The 19,488-nt window shown below is 42.9% G+C and overlaps 1 protein-coding gene across 3 annotated transcripts in view; it reads left to right on the forward strand.

Annotated features, from left to right (window-relative positions):
- RAPGEF5 (Rap guanine nucleotide exchange factor 5) overlaps nucleotides 1-19,488 on the forward strand; it is a 223,436-nt gene that overhangs the window by 153,332 nt on the left and 50,616 nt on the right. For 2 of the 3 annotated variants that reach the window (XR_011651308.1, XM_053927359.2), the window contains exons 10-11: nucleotides 2,812-2,924; nucleotides 3,391-3,479. Coding sequence is in view for 2 of the 3 variants with exons in the window: in XM_053927359.2 (XP_053783334.1) it covers nucleotides 2,812-2,924; nucleotides 3,391-3,479 (202 nt within the window). In the remaining variant the exon portion in view is untranslated. The remainder of the gene's footprint in view (nucleotides 1-2,811; nucleotides 2,925-3,390; nucleotides 3,480-19,488) is intronic. The other variant, XM_053927360.2, reaches the window with a different exon arrangement.

Genomic DNA, 19,488 nt, shown 5'->3' on the forward strand with positions numbered 1-19,488 from the left:
GACCTTTGTCCAGGGGCCTCGTTCTTTCTTTCTAACTACCTGCTAACCATCAACAGCATGATGAATTGTATTCAGTGCTAAAACACCATCTGTCTGAAGCTGGACTCATCACTCTCAGCAGAACCAATTTCTCTGAGCATTTTTGTCCCTGTTAATGGCGTCCCATTCTCTGTGGCCATCAGGTCCCATGGGTCACAGCTTTGCATTGCCTCCTGCATTGTCACCTCTTCCCGTGCTCACCAAGTTAGACTTACGGTGGTGGGGAGCCTATTAACTTGTCATTTAAGGGCAAGTCCTGGGGCACGTGTCTTACTCATCTCTGCATGTCACTTGGTGACCAGCACAGTGCCTCACCGAGGGAGGACCTCACTGTTTGTTGAATAAATGACTGTAAATTGAGTGTGTTAATGCTTTACTTGCATTTCATGAGCTATTTGTCACTGAACACACTTTTTGTCATTAGTTCTCTAAGAGTAAAAGTGTTAATATAAAAAGTGCTTTTACTCTTAACCGAGCAAGCACTGGAGTGAAGTCTCACGTCCAGAACCCCAACCACGGTGCTTGCATTCTTTCAGGAAGAGCAAGCAGGGCAGGGCGCGGGTGTCGGGAGGCGTTGATTTAACCTTACTTCTTTAGAGCCACATACAGTACAGAGGGTTATTCTGTGTTCACGGCAATTTCGGAACACTTACCTCTCTCTTTATACATTGATTTTTCTGCGTTTTCTCTTCTTTATTTTGAACAGGTTTTCAAAATGGAAAGTATGACTGTCGTTAGATGCTACTGATAGCCCATCAGTGTGATTCAGCTCTCCCCGTGCGCGGCAGAGTGTGGCTGCTGTGTGCACAGCCCCGCAACACCCATTAGTTACACAGGCTTCGGCGAAGCCCTTCCCATCCACATGTGTGCGCGTGGCCTGAGGAAGTTAATAATGCCATATATCACGTGCACGTAGAATGCAAAATGTACTTCAGAATGACAGTGGGCTCCTACAGAATGAGTATTGACTTACAAGCAAAAGAAGACCAGGGAAAGATTTTTGTCTTTTCAAATCTGCTGTTTACTGAATCATTTGTTTCTGTGTGTCTCAGTATCCCAGACCCACATTCATTGGGGTTTTTTTTGTTGTTGGGGTTTTTTTGGTCAATATATGCCCCTTTCTTTAGCCACCTTGTTTCACATGGATAACAAAAGAACCCCGTTGGAGAAATGGAAGATAGCAATTACACATTGGTATTCACGTTTCAGAGGCACACGGGGGTCCTTGGGGAGTTGAACAATGACTATCCAACATTAATTGCCACAGTAACCGCATGTCTGACCTTGCTGAAATGTAACGCATCAGCTTTACACGGTAGAATTATTTGCCACTAGAAGAGTTAAAAAGAATCATCATAAAATGATATTGCTGTTTAGAATGACCAATATTTTTGTTTTTAAGATGATCCCAGAGGACTCAAATGACTAGGTCACTACATTCTCTTAGGAGTCTGGCCCTGGGAGTTGAAATCACAATTTTATCACTGATTTGGTTGGCAATTATGACGAGATGAGTGTCTTTTTTTTTAATGAAGGGTGAATAAAATACATTGACATCCCTGATAGATCTGTGGAATTGATTAATAATAAGGCAGAACAGACCTAGTACCTTTGATCATTTGGGGGGAAAATACTCTTTATGTTTGTAGTTAATTATAAGGTGGGATTGTCTGCCAGTAGCAGAAAGATGCTAGGAACCCCAGGGCATGTTTCCCTTCTTAAAGACGTGACATCATTTTTAAGATGAAGCCTACTTACTATCAACTTTTCTTGCTTTAGTCTTTTGCTCAAATCCTCAGATACACAGATATTTCTTACATGTATTTTAAAGTTCTTGCCCACGCCCACCCCTGCCCCATGCCCTCCCCAGCTAGCTTACACTTAACTGGGTGTTGAGTGTGCATCTGGAGAATTTCACCCAACTCTGGGGGAGTTCATCACTCAGGGTTGGGCTGCACTTTGCTGGGTCAGCAGTGAGCCTGAGGCCGACAGCCGCGTCAGCGGGCCACTGGGCTCTGGGCTGCGGGAGCTGTGTGTGCAGAAATGAATGGTCGTTCAGCCTCCTCCCTTTTTCGAGGGACTGAGGGGAAGAGAGGCAGTGCACTCACCCGTGACATCTGAATTATTAGATGAGATTCTCACTGAAGATCCATTTTTTGCTTGTATTCTGGCAAAACAAGTGCATGATACATTAGAAGGCCGTCTCAAGCCTGAAAAAAAAAATGAACTGAATGACAGAATAGGTAGTTTTCGGCTTACCTTTTAGAGCAAGGCTGTGACATGAACAAATACAATATGTACCCACCACAACTACTTAATGTGGCTCATTTATTTTTTTAGTGTTTAAATGACGTTGTAGGTACCTTTCCCATTTTAAAAGAGTGATTGTTTAATAAGCCTCAAGCAGGTAACCAGGTAAAAGGGAATACGCATGCAATTAGTATGTTGCGTTTTTTGAGACTTTGAACTTTGGATTCCTTAATTCCTGTCAGTCAGGTAGCTTTACAATTGAACTCTTTGAATCCTAGCCCCACTTTATGTTTTTCCGTTTGCTTTAAAGTATTTACGTCTCCCTCGTGCTTTACGTGTCCGTAGAACTTGAGCCTGGACACTGTCCAGGAGGGAGATTCTTGACCAGACTCCTGATTTATTCTGAATCTTTAAAGAAATTATGGTGCAAAGCAACCCAAGGAAATGCAGCTTTACTTAGTTCCTTCCCTTTTCCCTTTGATTTCCTCTCTCCCGTTTTCCTGCCCCTACCCCCAACGCCAGCAGGACGAAGAAGTGACAACCGTCAGAGAGCAGGAGCGGAGCGTCCTGGTGCTGAAGAAAGTGCAGCGCTGCGGCCCAGCCCCCCCAGGCGGGAGCGCCGACAGTGATTGGAGGTGAGTTCCCTCCGCCGCACGCGCTCCTGTTTCCTTTCCTCTGCCTGCCTGCCAGCCCTTCCCTGCTCCCTCTCGCGGGCTGGCTTGCTCGCTCACTTGCTCTGCCTCCTTTTCCCTCCCCCTCCCTTTTCTCTCCGCCTCTCCAGCGTTCTAGCTGACTGCAGAGCCCTTAGCAGCCAGATGGACTCAGTTCTCGGTGAAAAGACCGAGGTGGCCAAGATCTTTTAGCATTTAGGGGATGCCTTTGTTAGTAGCCCGGCACAATGGGCAGCTCCCGGCTGAGGGTCTTTGACCCTCATTTAGAGAGGAAGGATTCCGCAGCGCTCTCAGACCGAGAGCTGCCCTTGCCTACCTTCGATGTGCCTTATTTCAAATACATTGACGAGGAGGATGAGGACGATGAATGGAGCAGCCGCTCGCAGTCTTCAACTGAGGATGATTCTGTGGACTCTCTGCTCTCTGACAGATACGTGGTGGTGTCCGGGACCCCGGAGAAGATCTTGGAGCACCTTTTGAATGACTTGCACCTGGAAGAAGTCCAGGACAAAGAAACAGGTAAGACTGGGGTGTCTCCTGCTTCCAGACTCAGTGGTGGCTGCCCTTGTCAGTGTCCTTAGGGGCAGGGCTCCCGCTGTTGCTGACCCAGGGTGGGCTGATGCACCTGTGCTCTGCACCCTTCCCCCGGGGCCACCCACTGTTTTGTTTAAATCCGGTAAATGGACACACGTAGGTCCGAGCAGTTGCCTGGGAAGTAACTGTACAAAGAAAATGATACGAACACAGATGTTCTTGTTCCTTTGGCAATTTTTACCCGATCGTACCTAAAGGCATTTGGCAAGAGGCCAGCATTCAATAGCCAGTGTTCAATAATAGGAAGAGATGCAAGGTGGTTAACAAGCATTCACCTGGCCTGTGCCGGGTACCAAAGTGGGGGAGTTGCCTCCCTCAGAAATGTCAACAATTAATGCAAGTACTCAGCAACTATACGCTTAGCAACTTCTGCCTTTTCCCAAGTGGTTCACAAACTGCTCAGAGGATGCCCTGCTGTGCAGAACGTGACATGCATAGCTTCTCGGACCAGAAATTATAATGCTCCGAAGTCTTACTGATCAGACCTCCTGTCCTTTCTCTTTAATCTGGGAGCCATGTACCTGTTTAGCTGTTTCACCCTTGCACTTGGGCAGCATTACTATTGCATTTACAGAACGTCCTGCCCACACTTTCTTTCTCACAGAAGGGTGAGTACTTGCTTCTCTTCTCCAGAATTTGTAATTTGTTCCAGCCTGGAGCAATTATCCCAGTGGGGAGGCCTCTGGCTGCAGCCTGATTTCTGTAACTTGAACCCCGGACTAAAATGCACTTTTTGCTGCCACCAGAGCACCTGCGAGGCCCACAGTTTGCAATAATATATGGACTGCATCAGGAAAAAGCATGTTTTGGTTGTATTAGTACAGAGTAACTCCTCGGGTTTTTCTTGTGCAGGAAGGATTGTGAATTGAGAGCTTAGGTGGAAGCGAGAATTTCCTTGGGCCCCAGAAGGTTTGTCTGAACCTAACCGACATCTGGGTGTATGTTGCATTATAAAGAGAAACGAAGATGTGTAAAACGTGTCAGTGGGCGAGGGGAAAAAAGCAAAATGATCTAGCCAGGTATCCAACAGTAATAGTATGTTTGATCTCACAAGTCAAATAAGTACTTGATTTTGCATATGTATGTATGTTTGGGGGGGAAATCAATAATTGTCATTTGTTCACAAACAAGCTAAAAGAAAAATGGATTCGCGTGACACTTGCCGGGTTGTTTTCATACGCCCATCGATTAGTCTTTGGTGCACTGGAGCACTGCTCCCGGGTTCTGCTTCATCAGGGATAATCGTCACGGAACTGGCCGTGATGTTCCGTGTACTGGTCACCAGTCTGCTTTACACAGGTGGTTCGGATTGGAACACTGGCAAGTTACCTGCCGTGAAGCGGATGCCTTTAACCCTGGGTAGAGGTTTTAGGGGACTGAGTGCTTTCTTCTTAGTAGCACCTGTTATTTAACACGAGACTTTGTGTCTAGGTAACACTGATAAGAGTAGAGATTATTACAACTGACACGAGGCCTAACTTGGCTTCTTTTTTCTTTCTTTCCCACTGTCATTAGTTTCTTGTGAAACATGGCCTAGCTGCCCACTAACGGGTTCCCACTATTGGACACTCGGAATGAACAGTCACCCCAATTGGTGTTGCTAGTGCCAGGAGTTGCCTCCTATTGGGAAATGGGGCTGTGCATGGTGTCTAGTGATTGTTACTCTGCTTTCCTTTCGATTATAACAACACTGGAATCAAATGTGTCACTTGAGCCATGTGCCCAGCGAAGCAGATAGGGCTAGGGCACAGTGGGTTGACCTAAGCAGGAAGGGATGGCACCCGTCGGGTCAGCCTGTCCCCATCCCCACTGGTTTGCTTAGAGTTTGGGGAGAACACACTTCACATTGTTGCACAGACACTTGGGGGGAGAGATGGTAACAACTTTTCCTCCAGTCGACAGAGAATTCTATGGAAATTAAAACGTCGACTTTAGATCGATGTGCATATAATAGGGACACCTCAGTGGAAGTCACAGGCAATTCTTCAAAACTTCACGTACGGCGCTTTGGAGAAAATTCAACAGAAAAGCCAGCATGTGGTTTCTGTTGATAAAATTAAAGAACTGTCGTAAATATGAAATAAAATACCTTGTGTATACAAGTGGAAGAGAACTGGTTATGAGTTTGTCGTAGTTTGAATACTAAGTGAATCACCTATTTAAAGTAATTGAGGCCCCTGACAGAGGGGAAGTCTAGTTCTTTATCTTGGTCAGGCCCACAGACCTCATTGTAAAGGCCTCCGTGTGCAAGAGCCTAATAAGAGTTGCATAAACATATGGAGGACAGATGGAGGAAAATGAGAAGGGGCTGCAATAAAAGTATACAGCCGTGTTTTTATGTTCTCGAGCGCCCCTTTTAGGGAGATGGAGCCATATGGGGCCGGGTGGACCCATATGGTGGTCGTCCACACGGCCCCGATGGCAACGGGGAGGAAAGGGGACACAGGAGGAAATAAATGGTCCTGGTGGTTGCAATGAACTTGTTCCGCATTCTGACATTCCTGTACCCCCATTCCCCACCCCACCCAGAGGCTGGGGGAGATAACTAAGCAATAGATGCAAATTATTTCCAATCTCTTCTCCACAAAAGTCACTTCGTTGTGAAAGGCCAAGTAGAAGAACCCTTCTGTATCAGAAAGGACAAATTGAAGTGATTACTAATTGATGTTGACTTAATTAAATGGAATAGAAAGAAGAATGTCAGGGCAGCGTGTTTCTGTTGCTACCTAAATTGACACGGTATTCTATCACCAAATCAAACTGAGTTTTAGAAGCAAAAGTAATGTCAGTGATGCTTCCAAGCAATTTAACAATGATTTTTCCAAATGATTAGATCCACTCATTTACCATGCTGGTTTTTACAATCCCCTGTGTGCCTACCTTTCTTTCCTCCCTGGTAGTACTAGGCACAAGGAGTCATCAGCGAATGTCTCTGGACTAAATCAATGAATGAATGACCCGTAATTGTTTAAAATGGAACAAGTGTTTGAGTCTGGTAACTGGACATCTATTTGCACACATGCAGAGTGATTGGAGCCATAGTCAAAGATATCCTTTTCTTTCAAGGTGCAGGTTCTAACCTGAAACATTTGGAATGCTAGAGAAAAATCAAGCAGCTGTATCTTTCATCTCCCCAGAAATAGGGCAGACATCACTGGGCATTCCCAGCCTGGGAAAATTACAAGGAAGGCAAGAAGGAAGAAAAACGAGGAGTTTTGAGGAGAGGGGATAGAGGAGCAAGTCAACAGCCAGCCCCTCACTGAAAGGTCTGCAGAGGGCCCTGCCCCCTGTTTAAGCCTTTCTCTACCCTGCAGAGGATGAAGTGTGTTTTATTAGAGATGCTTCTGGGAATAACAATTTCTGTTTCAAAGCAGAGGCCAACTATGTTTCGGATGGATTATATAGAGAAAGACCTTCTTATTGATTTTTCTGTCTAAATCTGCATTAGAATTGGTTGACCTCAGAGAATACACAAGAGGAAATGCATTATCTGTGTGCCCCTCTTTTTCTTTCCTATTCTTCATTCATCCTTTATTTTTTTATTTTTTATTGATTCAAGAGAGAGACATCAATTTGTTCTTCTGCTTATTTATGCATTCTCATTGGTTGCCTCTTATATGTGCCCTGACTGGAGATAGAACCCACAACCTTGGTGCCTCGGGATGACACTCCAAACCACTGAGCTACCCAGCCAGGGCTCTTTATTCAGCTTTTTGATGAAAATGCGCTATGATTCCAGGTGTCCAAGAAAAACAAGCAGACAGAAAATAGGATAGGGGAACTAGGGAAAACCTACAAGCTGGTTCTTATTATGCTTGACCTGATTTCTGCAAGGTATGGCTGAATTTTTTTTTTTCTTTACTCCATGGGGTTATCGTTCAGTATATTGTATTACTATGTGCTCAGCATGGAACTGTCTGCTCAGCTTGCTTCGTTCATGTCATGGGTGCCTAGCATCTGGGAGGTGGAGCATGCCATGTAACAAGGCAACCTCCATCAACAGAGACCAAAAGTTGTTCTCCGTCGCCAGCTTAATGGCTTCTTCAGAGCATCATGGCACTGGCAGAACCTTGAGTAGAGCTAGGACAGGCACCTCGCTTTCTATGTACTTCCAAAAAAAAAAAAATCTTCTTTCCTGCCAGCACCAAGCCTGTCGTAAGCACTTGATACATATTTCTTGTGAAGAAAGATTAAGAATGCTTTTCTCCTGGTCATTGGAAAGATAGAATACAATTTAGGTGAGCTTCTTCCTTGATGTCCTTACCTGTGCGGATTTCTGGGAAGATGTCTGGTGCCTCCGTCCCAGGCTTTCTCGAGCAGGCGGCACGGCCTGGCCTTTGCAGGGCTGCAACTCCTTGGCGGTAGGCACAGAAATTTTTAGATGGTGGTAGGTCTCTGCCTGATGTTGTACAATTAATACACACATAAAATTATCTTTAAATTAATATACATATACATTTTATCTTGTTGTACTATCATGTAGCAAATAGGTGAATGGATTTTATCCGTGACTGCACATTAGCAGCACATGGAGCATTTTACAAAATGTCAAGGGCCACCTCAGAGATTCCGGTGCAGCGGATGCTAGTGGGAGACCTAAGGCTGATGAGCTTTAAAACTCTGCCTGTGCCACTGATACTCAGCCAGGTCTGAGAGCCACTGAAATAGAACTTGACTTTGTCTCACTGGCCCCTTTTTCTGTTTTAAGGATGTATGCTAAGTTGCCAACAGTAACAAATCTGTGGTTGCCTCCGAGAGTTAGGGACTTCATCCCCACTTTCCTCCACCTCGCCTCCCCACTCCTTTTCCAGGGCTCTATGTCCAGCCTCATGTCCTCTGGCCCCTGCCCTGGAGCCTGTGCAGCCTGAGAACTTCAAAACCCGCAAACCTGCACTGCTCGTCTGTGCACTGAAATGGTTTTGAGAGAAGGAAACTGTCAGGAGACAGAGGTACTGGACACACAGCTGCCTGGCTTCTAACCTGCAGAGAGAGGAGGTGACGGTACGGTGAGCGAGACCCGTTTGGATGTTTGCCCAGGTTCTGTCACACTACATAAGTCTCTGGGTGGTCCTCGGGTCTCATCACCAAGAATGCTTACTTCTGTAAGAAACAATGTTTTAGGGAAGGGGAAAATGCAGACAACAGAGTAGAAAGGAACTAAGGTGAGATTCTGAAACCTTGGGTTCCCGTATCTGGACGCCATTCATAAACCAGCCTGAGACTTTGAATAAGTCATCCACGAGATGATCTCTGAAGTGTCTTTCATCACTGAAACCCTGACTCAGAGGGCTCTGTATCAGCTTCTTCCCTGTCAAAAGAGAGCACAGAATGAAAGAATTTTAGATCTGGAGGGGTCACTAGAATTCACGTGGACAGCCTCCAGAACCTTCTGGTGATGTTATGCGAAAAGCACCCTCACTGAGCCATTGCAGAAGGATTTCGGCTACTTGGTCTAATGTCACGTTTTGTTATATTACTACTGCGTTTCTTCGGCCCCATCAAGCAGTTAGAACGTGGATAGGGTAGAAAACATGGGGTCCAAGACTCAGTGGTCATGACTGGTGATGATTTATTTAACAAGTATGTTTCTATATGTATAAGCTTGTCCAATGGGAAGCTTTCTAAGTCCTTTGAGGAATTATGCCACAACATTTCCAAAGAGTAGCTTTGATTTATCACCCACTAGTAAAATCTTTTTGCAGAGTTTTATTGCCAAGCCATTTTGGAATATTTGGAAGCAATCTGTTGCTGGAGAGAAGCATCAGTTTTCCCCAGTGATGAAATTACTACAACCTGTCTCTTCTACCCACCGCCGCCCTGTAATTCCTTTACTTTTAATTTGACACACTGCTTCTGTAATAAAATATAGCAGTGCATTTGTAAGTATTCAGTTTCTATGTGAACATGAATTAATACCTTAGGGAAATTTAATTTCTCCATTCCATAAATATCTTCGACCTCCTATTATATTGGCAGTGTTCCAGATTGAGGAGACAGCTATAAACAAAATATACCAACTCCTTACCTTTGTGGGGCTTACATGCTGGGGCGGGAGTGCAACAAAAACAAGTAGGGAAATAATGCATGTTAAATTATGGGTGCCAGATAATCAATATAATTACAAGTTTAGGATAACTTTGTCTACATGTCTTTAAAGATGCTAGAGGATTTGTTAATGCACTCATAGTATTTTAGAGAATTAGCATGAATCCTCTGGTCCTACTCCACAAAGTTCAGGGCCAAAGGAAATAGATATAATGGGGGGGAGAAAGGAAGGAAAGAAGTAGAAGAAATTTGAAGTAGGTACATGTACTCCAGATGGTACAAGCAGCAGCTAGAAGCTGTAGAATCTGCATTTGTGGACATGTTTGATAGCAGGCTTTTACCATATTGACCTGTGAAAATAGCTTTCTCGGAGACAAATCACAAGATTACGTTGCCACTTAGGCCTTTTCCAGCTTTATGAAACTGCCAATTTTAAATATTAGGCTAATTTTTGTTGGCATACATGCTAATAAAAAAAAATCAACAAAAGACTAAATAAATTCATTAGCGCCAACTCCAGCTGCCCTGGGTGAGCCTCAGAGACAGATGTAGAAACCCAGTGTTCAGGGAAGGCGTGTTTTTCCAGATACAGCAAAGGCTTGAAACAGCTGTCTGCAGTAACAATGAAACCCTCCCCCCCGCAAGTGCTGTTGAGGGAGGGAGAGCTAGGAGTAAAAGTGCTCACATTATCATACAGTCTCTGCTCTGCACTCTCCTCTTTGTTGCTAGGGGTTTAGTGTCTTCAGTTTGGTTTGGGTTTTGTTGTTGTTTTGGGGTTTTTTTTTTTGACAGTTCCCTTAGCTTCTCTCCTAATTACTGCTATGAAGAATGTAATGTATTTGCTGTAAATGAAGCACTGGGAGACTTTATAAATTAGTATTGACAAAGTAATGAGATCATTAGAATTGTGGAGAAATTTTCTTCTCGTTTATGAAAGCAGAGGACTTCTACCATGTGAGGCCTGAGGTCCCTTCCAGATCTGAGAGCCAGGATTTGAAAGTTACTCAAGACTGTACTCCATTTATCCAAACTTCCTCTCTATTAGATGGATCCTTGTACAGGGTAATTATCTTTATGTAAGGAACTGATAAGCTAAGAAAGAAGTTAACTAAGCTGTTTCAGAGATCAAGTGATCATTTGAACCTGGGAATGAACCCATGTATATTTCTCGCTTTATCCCTTTAATATTTTTTTCTAGTGACTAGAATCATGGGTGAGAGGCACACATGGAGTAAAAACCTGCCATTCCGCTCTAACTGTTAACCCCAAGTCAGGTGCTTTATAGCCACTTAAAAGCGAGCTAATCTCCAGCACAGGCCTGCTTCTTGGTTTCCAGCTGTGAGCAGAATGGCCACTGGGTGAGCGAACTGCTTCAAGAAGGTTACAAAAGAAATGGGAAGAGGTCCTAGTTTCAGACATTCACACGGGAAATGATTAGAAATCAGATTTGGACTGGGGATTTCATTCGAGGTGTTTATCTTCTGGACTAATCTATTCACACCACCTTTGAACATGTGCTATTATGTATGATAACAAGGGAATTGATGCTTTTACACTGCCAGTAGATTATGGGTTAATTAATATTCTTGTTGGTAATGAAGCAAGGTGAAATGAAGTGAGACAGAACTGAAGCATAAGGTCATTAACATGCACTGATTAATAATGGAAATGTGGAAGTTTTCATTACAGTATAACCAATGGGCAAAGGAAGATGTTTAATGGGTAAGGATATAAGTAGGAGTACAGCATTTGTTTCAGGGACTTAGTCCCTATTTAGAATGAGAACGGATCATTGGCATGTTTTAATTGCAGCATTTTCATACTGACTCCACATGCCCTCTTGCAATACTTAGAGATCAAGTATAACTCTAGAGCACGCTAGAAACAAACTAAAATATCGTAAAGCTATGGGGAATTAATTTCAAGAGGATCAACAGGTAGGAAATGGAGAATGAAATATGTGAAGGGTAAGAATTACCTTAGAAAGTAGACCTCAAGCCTCTTGAGTATAAGAATTTTGGTAAACTTGAGCATGTTAGCAAGAGTTTTTAGACTTCCTTCTTTGAATGCTTATAAGGAAGATACCACCCCCTTTCTGGTAGAGTGAAGGCCTTGTCCTAGAGCCTGCAGGTGAGACAGAGGGCCTTTGAAAGTTTCCTCCACACTATGTTCTAAATGAAACACACACATGACCACTTGACTCTATAAAGTCAGTCCCAGTGGAGATGTTGCTACCAAACCCAAGTTCTTGTGCTGATGCCTCAAAAAGCCAAATCTTAAAATGCTGGAGTTTGGAGTAAGGAGCAAGGTTCGTTGACTGAGCAGGTGCTAACTGAGAAGATGGGAGACCTAAAGGTGTCTCACATCCATCTTGCTCACAGGACCAGGTTTAGGGTTGTTAAGGGTATGGTGGAACAGGTGCTCGGGGCGGGGGGCGAGTTTTAATTGGAGGGCCTTGAATCTTGGCCACGTATGGTAATGGAGCATCAGCACTGGATCTTCCTGGACAGTGGACCCTTGGCTTCTGAAAGGATTCTGGTGTTCAAGTTCTGGTGATGTCCTGGCCCTTTGATTTGGGGGGAGAGGGGATGGGGGTCAAGTCTTTGGTTCCAGATGTAGCTGAAGGTCAGACTTCTGTCCTCTGCATATGCTTCAGCTGCATGACTTGCAATTTTGGTCTCTCCTCTCTGAAAAGCAACTCAGTATCTCATGAAACAGAATAGGGCCAGTTTGAGCTGGTTCTGCAGTTACAGTGTGCTCAACCCACTGATCATAAGGGTCTCCCTGTGTAAACTGCAGCCAGTATGGAAGACTTGGACATGAATGGACTTTCTCCTTTGTTCACATTTGCTCCTACGTATATTGTATTTGCTTCTTCTGAACTGCTTTCTCTCTACCTCAAGTGCCTGATTTGATACTCATCTTCCTAGGTAGATGACTGTAGAAACCTTAGGTATTTCTTTCTTTCTTGTTCAGTACATTTCTAATTTCTTAGAATGGCTAGAGGATGACTTGTTACAAGTAATATAATATCCTGCCACATTGACAGTTGCCATAAGTATGTATATGATTTATCAATTTTCAGAGAATCAGAATATATAAAAATGATAATTATTTTAAATACAAAGCTTAAAGGCCCTGTCTGAGAAGGCACAGAGTTCACATAGAATTAGGTCCTAGCAGTTTTTAGTTGTATTACTATGGGACTAACATACTGGCTTGCCCTGGCGGGGTAGCTCAGTTGGTTGGAGCACTGTCCCGAAGTGCCAAGGTTACAGGTTCGATCTAAGTTTTCTCTTTGTATTCTGTATCCCTAGTTGTATGCTTTTTAAGAATGAAGACTGTTACTTCTGTTTCTTTTTTATCTATAGTTCTCTAATCTCTATAGCAATTCCTCAGTACTTTGCTACTGACTTTTGTTCTTGTAAATTTTTTTCTATTTTTTTGTTCTTTTAAAAGGAAAATGGATTTTTGTTCCTTTAACAAGAAAATGCTGTTCTAAATCTTAAAGTTTTTAAATGTATCATATTTTCTAAGTGAGTTTGGGTCTGTTGTCATATTTAATATTGTACTTCAGTAGACATGCTTGTGATTTTCTCAGTACCCAGCCATTTTTCCAGCAACTTGCTCAAATGCGCGATGTAAATCAGGCATGTTTGGAGCCGCAAATTGAAAGGAGCAGTAGATTTGGAAATTCATGGAGACAAGATACTGTGATCAACAGGGACTTTGACAACCTTGTAATTTTAGCAGAACCGTAGTTTTACTGTAACATCAATGACTGAAATTACTCAAGGCTATTTAAGATAATGTCAAAGGATGAAAAAACTCTTTTCTCTCTCTGTCTCTTTTTGTCTCTCTCTCTCAGAGATCTCATATGTCATCTCCCCACACAGCTGATGGATTGAAAGTGACATCATCCGATGTCCTGTCTATTTTTAAATGCTGTGACATTTTCCTCAAGTAAAACTGAGCATCCTATCAGAGAATGAAAAAAAGTGGAAGAGTGTGTACTTCAGTCTTACAAGTGGGAGGAAAGAATGTTAGTGGATGGCAGCTTGTTGATTATAATCACCGCCTGTTAATCTCTCACAGTGTGTTTCAGTCCAATTATCGCTTCATTTGAGGGGTGTATTGCCACAGAATTGCTGTAATTGACAAGCACCTGTCTGAAAGGGATATTCTTTGAGTGGGAGGATTTTTGCCTCTAACATACCTATAATTGAGCTTTTCCTCATTTCATTTTGCAGTCTTTCTTCATTATAACCTTCCCTCCCATTTCCCATTATCTTCATTTTCTGCCCTGGGGGCTTCCTTGCTCTACAATTGAAACCATTCTTTTCATTCTGTTTGCAGCTCTTTGCCTTCTACTTAAGGCAGCTCTTTGGCTGGCGATCCTTCCCCCACATCTCAGAGACAAATATGAAATTAGACAGAATTGTTAAATGTGGGTGAGCAGAAAGTGTGGAAAACTAAAATAGCTTGTCATAATGCCCAAAATATCTAGTTATTATCTAAATAGTGACAGAAAATTATTTTCAGAGCGATTCTGTACCCTCTTCTATTTCAAAATTTCTCTTCTGGTTTGTGCTCAGCATACAGGACACTTGGTGAATCTTCCCATTTTTAAATCGTTTACTCCTGTAAATGAGCTTGACTTAGCGTGAAGATGAAAAGTCCAAGTTAAAACTGCCCCTTGCACACCTGGCTGGATATCTCTGCCTGAATTCTCAGTCTAAAAACAGACATAGTTTTAGGGGAGAGGGTGTGCGTATCAGAGCTCGCGATGGACAGTAGTTCTAATATTAAAGCATCTGGGATTTTTCCTTATTGTATCCCTTGTAATGCACCTTCAATGTACTTGTTCTGAGGAAGGTTTCCATAGCGCTTGGAGCAAGTTAGCCGTTCTTGATATCACACGTCTCGTCTTTGTATATATATAGTCAGCTTGAAGACATTGGAGACCTAGTGTCGTGCATTTTGTTAAGAAAACAGAGGACAGAGTGAGGATATTTCATCTTGATATTGGATCTTTTCTCCCAAATTGGACATAGCAAATCTAGCCTATTGTGTCTTGGTCCAGTTTGACCTAAATTGGAAGGCATCACAGCCATTTACCACCGATGCCTTCGTAGAAATACTTCAGTGAGCTCAGGTTCCGCCTGTGCTGATGGGCATAATGCGAGTGCACATTTCAGAATTATGGCAATTTAACATTATTGGACAATCTCCTAGGGAGAGTGTTCTTAAAAAAAAAAAATACAAAGCAAGTGTGTCTTCATCAGAACATTCTAGAATCCACAGTGGTGAGATCAGGGTAAACTCACAATACTTTTCTTCCCTTAAATTTACTTATCCTACTTTTGGTAAAATTTGGAAACTTCAGAGCCAGACCACGTTACTGGTCATGTGTTTGAGCTCCTGAAAAATTTCTGTGTGTGCGTATAATCCGTGAGGAGGCGTGGCTTCGTACAACAGAAGAGCTCTGACGGTGCCTTAAACAAGGTTGCAGATACACTTCTCTCTCGTGTGAACATAAAAATAGAGAAGTCCCGTGCAGAGCTGGTAAGACCACTCGAAGTCATAAAGGACTGAGATTCCTTCCAGCTCTTTGCTCCAGTGTCCCTAGGGTCTGATCAGCATCTCATGAGCCGAGACAGATGCTAGCCAGCATTGTGGTCCAGGTATCAGGATGGAGTGAGTCAAGAAAAACACACCTGCTCCTCACAGGAGTGGCTTCTGCTTGAATCTCATGAACCCAAACTTACTCATGGCCACGTCTAACTGTAAGTGAAGCTAGGAAACACAATGTTGGATTCCTTTAAAAATATCTGCGGAATAATATGGCCAACAAAAATCACAGTTCGATTCCTAAAGAGAAGGAAAATGACATGTAATTTTCTAAGTTGAAGTTTATGTTAGTTTGTCTTGATACTTTAGACCCTAGGCCTTAGTTATATATTTCTGTCTCTTCAAAGAAATATAAATATATTGTGATTTAAAGCATTGTGTGATCATTTTTGAAGACCATGAAGGGATTTGGATTAGCTTATATTCTTAGGAACAAGTGAATACTGACAATATCTTTCACTCCAGATTCTCCCTATGAGTTGTTAGAAATATTTTTCATAAAGTAAACTAAACATATACTAAAACATATTTTATGTATGGTGGCTTCTGAGAAGTTTTTTTTAACTATAACACAAATTAAATTTGTTCTTCTCAGTGTAGCTTATAGTATATAATTGTATATAATTATATTCTTGGTGATTTTCAAGAACTCATTTGTGTCCATTACATACGAGTATGGGCCAAGTCACTGTGAATCATATGGTTTAAATGCTAAGAGAAAGGCCCGCAGATGTTCTTAGCTACGTGAGCACTACACCTATGTTAAAACAAAACAAAACTGACTTTTAACTGAAGCGAGGGACACTCAAGACTTGGACATGGAAATCCTTCTTTTGATATAGGAAAGAGTGAACAAAATATAAAGTGACTAATGATTTTCAGTGTCCAATATAAATATGTATAATTGGCCATTAAAACATGTTTCATGAATTCGTGGGCTCTCTTAATCCTTCCATGTTATTGTCAGCTCTACCTCTAGAAGAGCAAGCAGGCTGATCTCTTGTAGCTATTTTCTATTGCCAAGGGCTCACTAGACAATAAAAAATAATAATGAAACTTGAGTAGGAATAAAGGAATTCCCCCACTCTGGCACATAGATGGAAAGCGATGGCTTTATCGAGGCATCTTTAAGGACAATGAAAAGACCAGGTTCCTGTATCTGTGGCACTTCCTGATGTCCAAACCCAGGACTCTGTGACTTTCCCGCACTGCCTTTCCCTGGCCCCAGTGTGGGCTGTTTGGACCCACATCCTCAGGAGAGCAGAGCATGGTGGACCAGTGAGAGCTGGGTCTCTGCCCCGCTAGGGACCTAGGCCCCCTCCGACTCTAACGTACAATAACTTAATAATCAGTCCTCTTACTTATCTTGGTCCCGGTGTCATCATCCTTAAAGAGGATGGAAGACTGGCCTCCTAGGGTGGGTGAGAGGAGCACAGACCATGGGGGTGAGCCCATGGCGCAGAACACAGTATGTGCTCATTAAAACGCGGATGTTAGGATTATTTCCGAGTAGCTACTGTCTTCCCTTCCCTCCTTTCCTCATTGCCCATCAAAGCCCCCACTGGCTTCCTGGTGCACAGGAGGAAATAGGTGTGATTCTAAGCAAATTGGGGCCCCCTAGGGCTAAAAGGCGTGTTGCGTGGTGGTGGTAGGCAGGGGTCCAGACCAGGAGGTTTGCTCAGACGTTCACATGAATGGAATATTCATTGCCTGGGTTTGTAGGTTGCCTTATGTCATCCTTTACTGTTCTTACCAAATTCCAGACCCCTACAGAAGTTGAGACCATATCTTACAACTTTGTCCTTCTCATGACAGAGAGCACCACGCTCAACCCTAAGTCGTAGGTCTTTGGTTGGAACCGAACCTTTGTGACCCTAAACCACGAGTCTTTCTTTCACCTGTGTGAGAAAGAAAGCAGCTATGTGCTATTGAAGTGAACTCTGGTGACTATTCTGGAAACCAGAACACAAAGGCATGCCTGCTGTCAGCCACTGGTAAAAATGTTTGTCCTAGGAATACTATTTACTATAGGAAATCCATTAGAGTAAATTTTCCCACATTGGAAGTTTTCAATTTGTCTAAGATCTTGTGCCAGATTGTTTAGAAAGAGCCCTGGTAATGTCATGTTTACTTTAAATTAACAGGTTTGTACAATATCTGTTTATCTTTAATATATCTAGCTATCATGCTGATAATTAGCTTTAAAGTAGGCAGCTGACTATCCATTGCTGAACTGTAAGGAAAATAACTCCCTCTAGTATCCCTAGAATTTCTGTTAACATGAAACACAAATAAATAAAATTTTACTTGTCTGAAATTCAGTGCTGAAGATTCACAATGGCTGGGGAAAAAATTAACTTTCAAAACTGTGATATACCGTGGTACCTCGGTACTTGTCAATTCATTCTGATACTCATGACGAGTGCCAAAACCGAGGCCTCCCGAAAGATGAAGCATTTCCTCCTGCGGGACAGCGGCATGACCCATGCAAGTTCCAGCAAGGGCAATGAGTCCCAAGCAAGCGCCAGGTGCTGAAACACTTTTTCTCATCAAAATGCAGCGGGTACAGGGTTCGACAAGTTCTGAAGCCGACAAGTACCGAGGTATGATGATTTCTAGTTCTGAAAGAAAGCTGATAGTAGAGATTCTTCTTGGTTCTTGGGAGATAAAATATCATAGTTTGTCCTACACTGATTCAAATACTAGAGTCAATGCTTGAAAGAACCATGCCCCAGACTTCTTATTTAAGGTTTAATGTTTAAATTATTTTTTTTATTTATGGCATGAAATTTTAGAACGTTTAATTGGAGGGCCCTTAGGAACACAGCGTATATGGTAAGAACGCATTATGTGATGTTAATCATACAAATGGGAGCAATCCAGAGAGCGCAGTTCTGTTCAGCTGGGAGAATCTCACAACTGGACATCAATTTTTGTTGGTAGATGCTGGCAGATTGGTATTGAAGGCTACATACCCATGACAATTCCCATGTTCTAATTTATGCTGTTAAGTAAAATGATTCCTGCATTGATCATGAAGAAATGTTTCCTCCTGGCTCATTTGTGAGAGCAACTGCTGTTACTAATCAATAAGCTATACAACTGCAGTAAGAGTCTTTAGGGGAAAACGGTGATAGATGGTGTGAGAGCTGATTTTCAGAATATCCCGAGTTCCTTTTAGTCAAACTGGAGTTTGCTTCTACCAGTTCCCAAGGGGCATCCCTCTAAAGCCATCAGGCCAGGGACCATCCACACCCCAAATCCAGTGGTCTTTGAAAGCCCAGGCTCACGAACCTCCTTCCAACCACTGTTTTGACACTTAAAATCTGCTCTTTTCCGATCCTTCTTTCTTGTTGGATTTGATGACATTTTGTCTCCCAATTCTCATATTTCTCTTTTTCTTCTCTTTCCCCTTTCTTAATTCATCTTTCTTCTACTATTGCCCAAGTGTGAACACACACCCCAGCTCAACCCTCAGACCCCTGCTTGCCTCTTTCCAGGGTTATATCTGAGAATCCTTATTGTTCCAGCCATCCTCTCTCTGCAGTGGCTCCAAAAGCCATCCAGCCCTCTAGCAAGCTCTGGTCTCTGATGTTTTTGCCCAATAGCTTCACTTAAAGCTAGGGAACTCAAGTTCAAGGTGTTTAAAAGTCAATGCATCTTCTGTCCCCTTATTCTTTATCCAGTCTGACCTCTCTGATGCAGCAAACATAATCTGTGTCTCTTGTCACCCCTCACCTTGAGAATTGCCATTCACTCCCCTTTTTCTATAGAAGGAGCCCTATCCTTCTTGATTTGGTGCTCAACGTCCCTCTAGAAGTTGACTCCAACCTACTTTTCTAGCTTTACTTTATAGTTACACCATGTGATCTCTTCCAGAACTGATTCACACATCCACAGGCAGTTGATATGAATGAGTGAAGCCAACCAGGGCAGATCCGTGATAAACTGCAGCATGCACACCCTGAATAAAAAGACCAACTCAGCTCTAAACTGTGGTTAACGTATGAGATGTGAGCCTGGCATTGCAAGATCTTCTGATTTTTAAATACTGTCACCTAACAAAAAAATATCTTTAAGGATTAAACAAGGCCTGAAGGTCACATGTTTGTTGTAGACACGCCCACATGCACTCTTTTTACCTCACCTCTTCCTCCACAATTCCTCTTGAAAGTTCAGGGGGTCATCTCACATGCCCCTGTTGGGTAAAACCTTTCCTGGCAGACTGGCATCTTTCCTTCATCCCCTGTGACATTTA

Source organism: Desmodus rotundus, chromosome 6 (assembly GCF_022682495.2).
Source record: "Desmodus rotundus isolate HL8 chromosome 6, HLdesRot8A.1, whole genome shotgun sequence".
NCBI classification, from domain to species: Eukaryota; Metazoa; Chordata; class Mammalia; order Chiroptera; family Phyllostomidae; genus Desmodus; species Desmodus rotundus.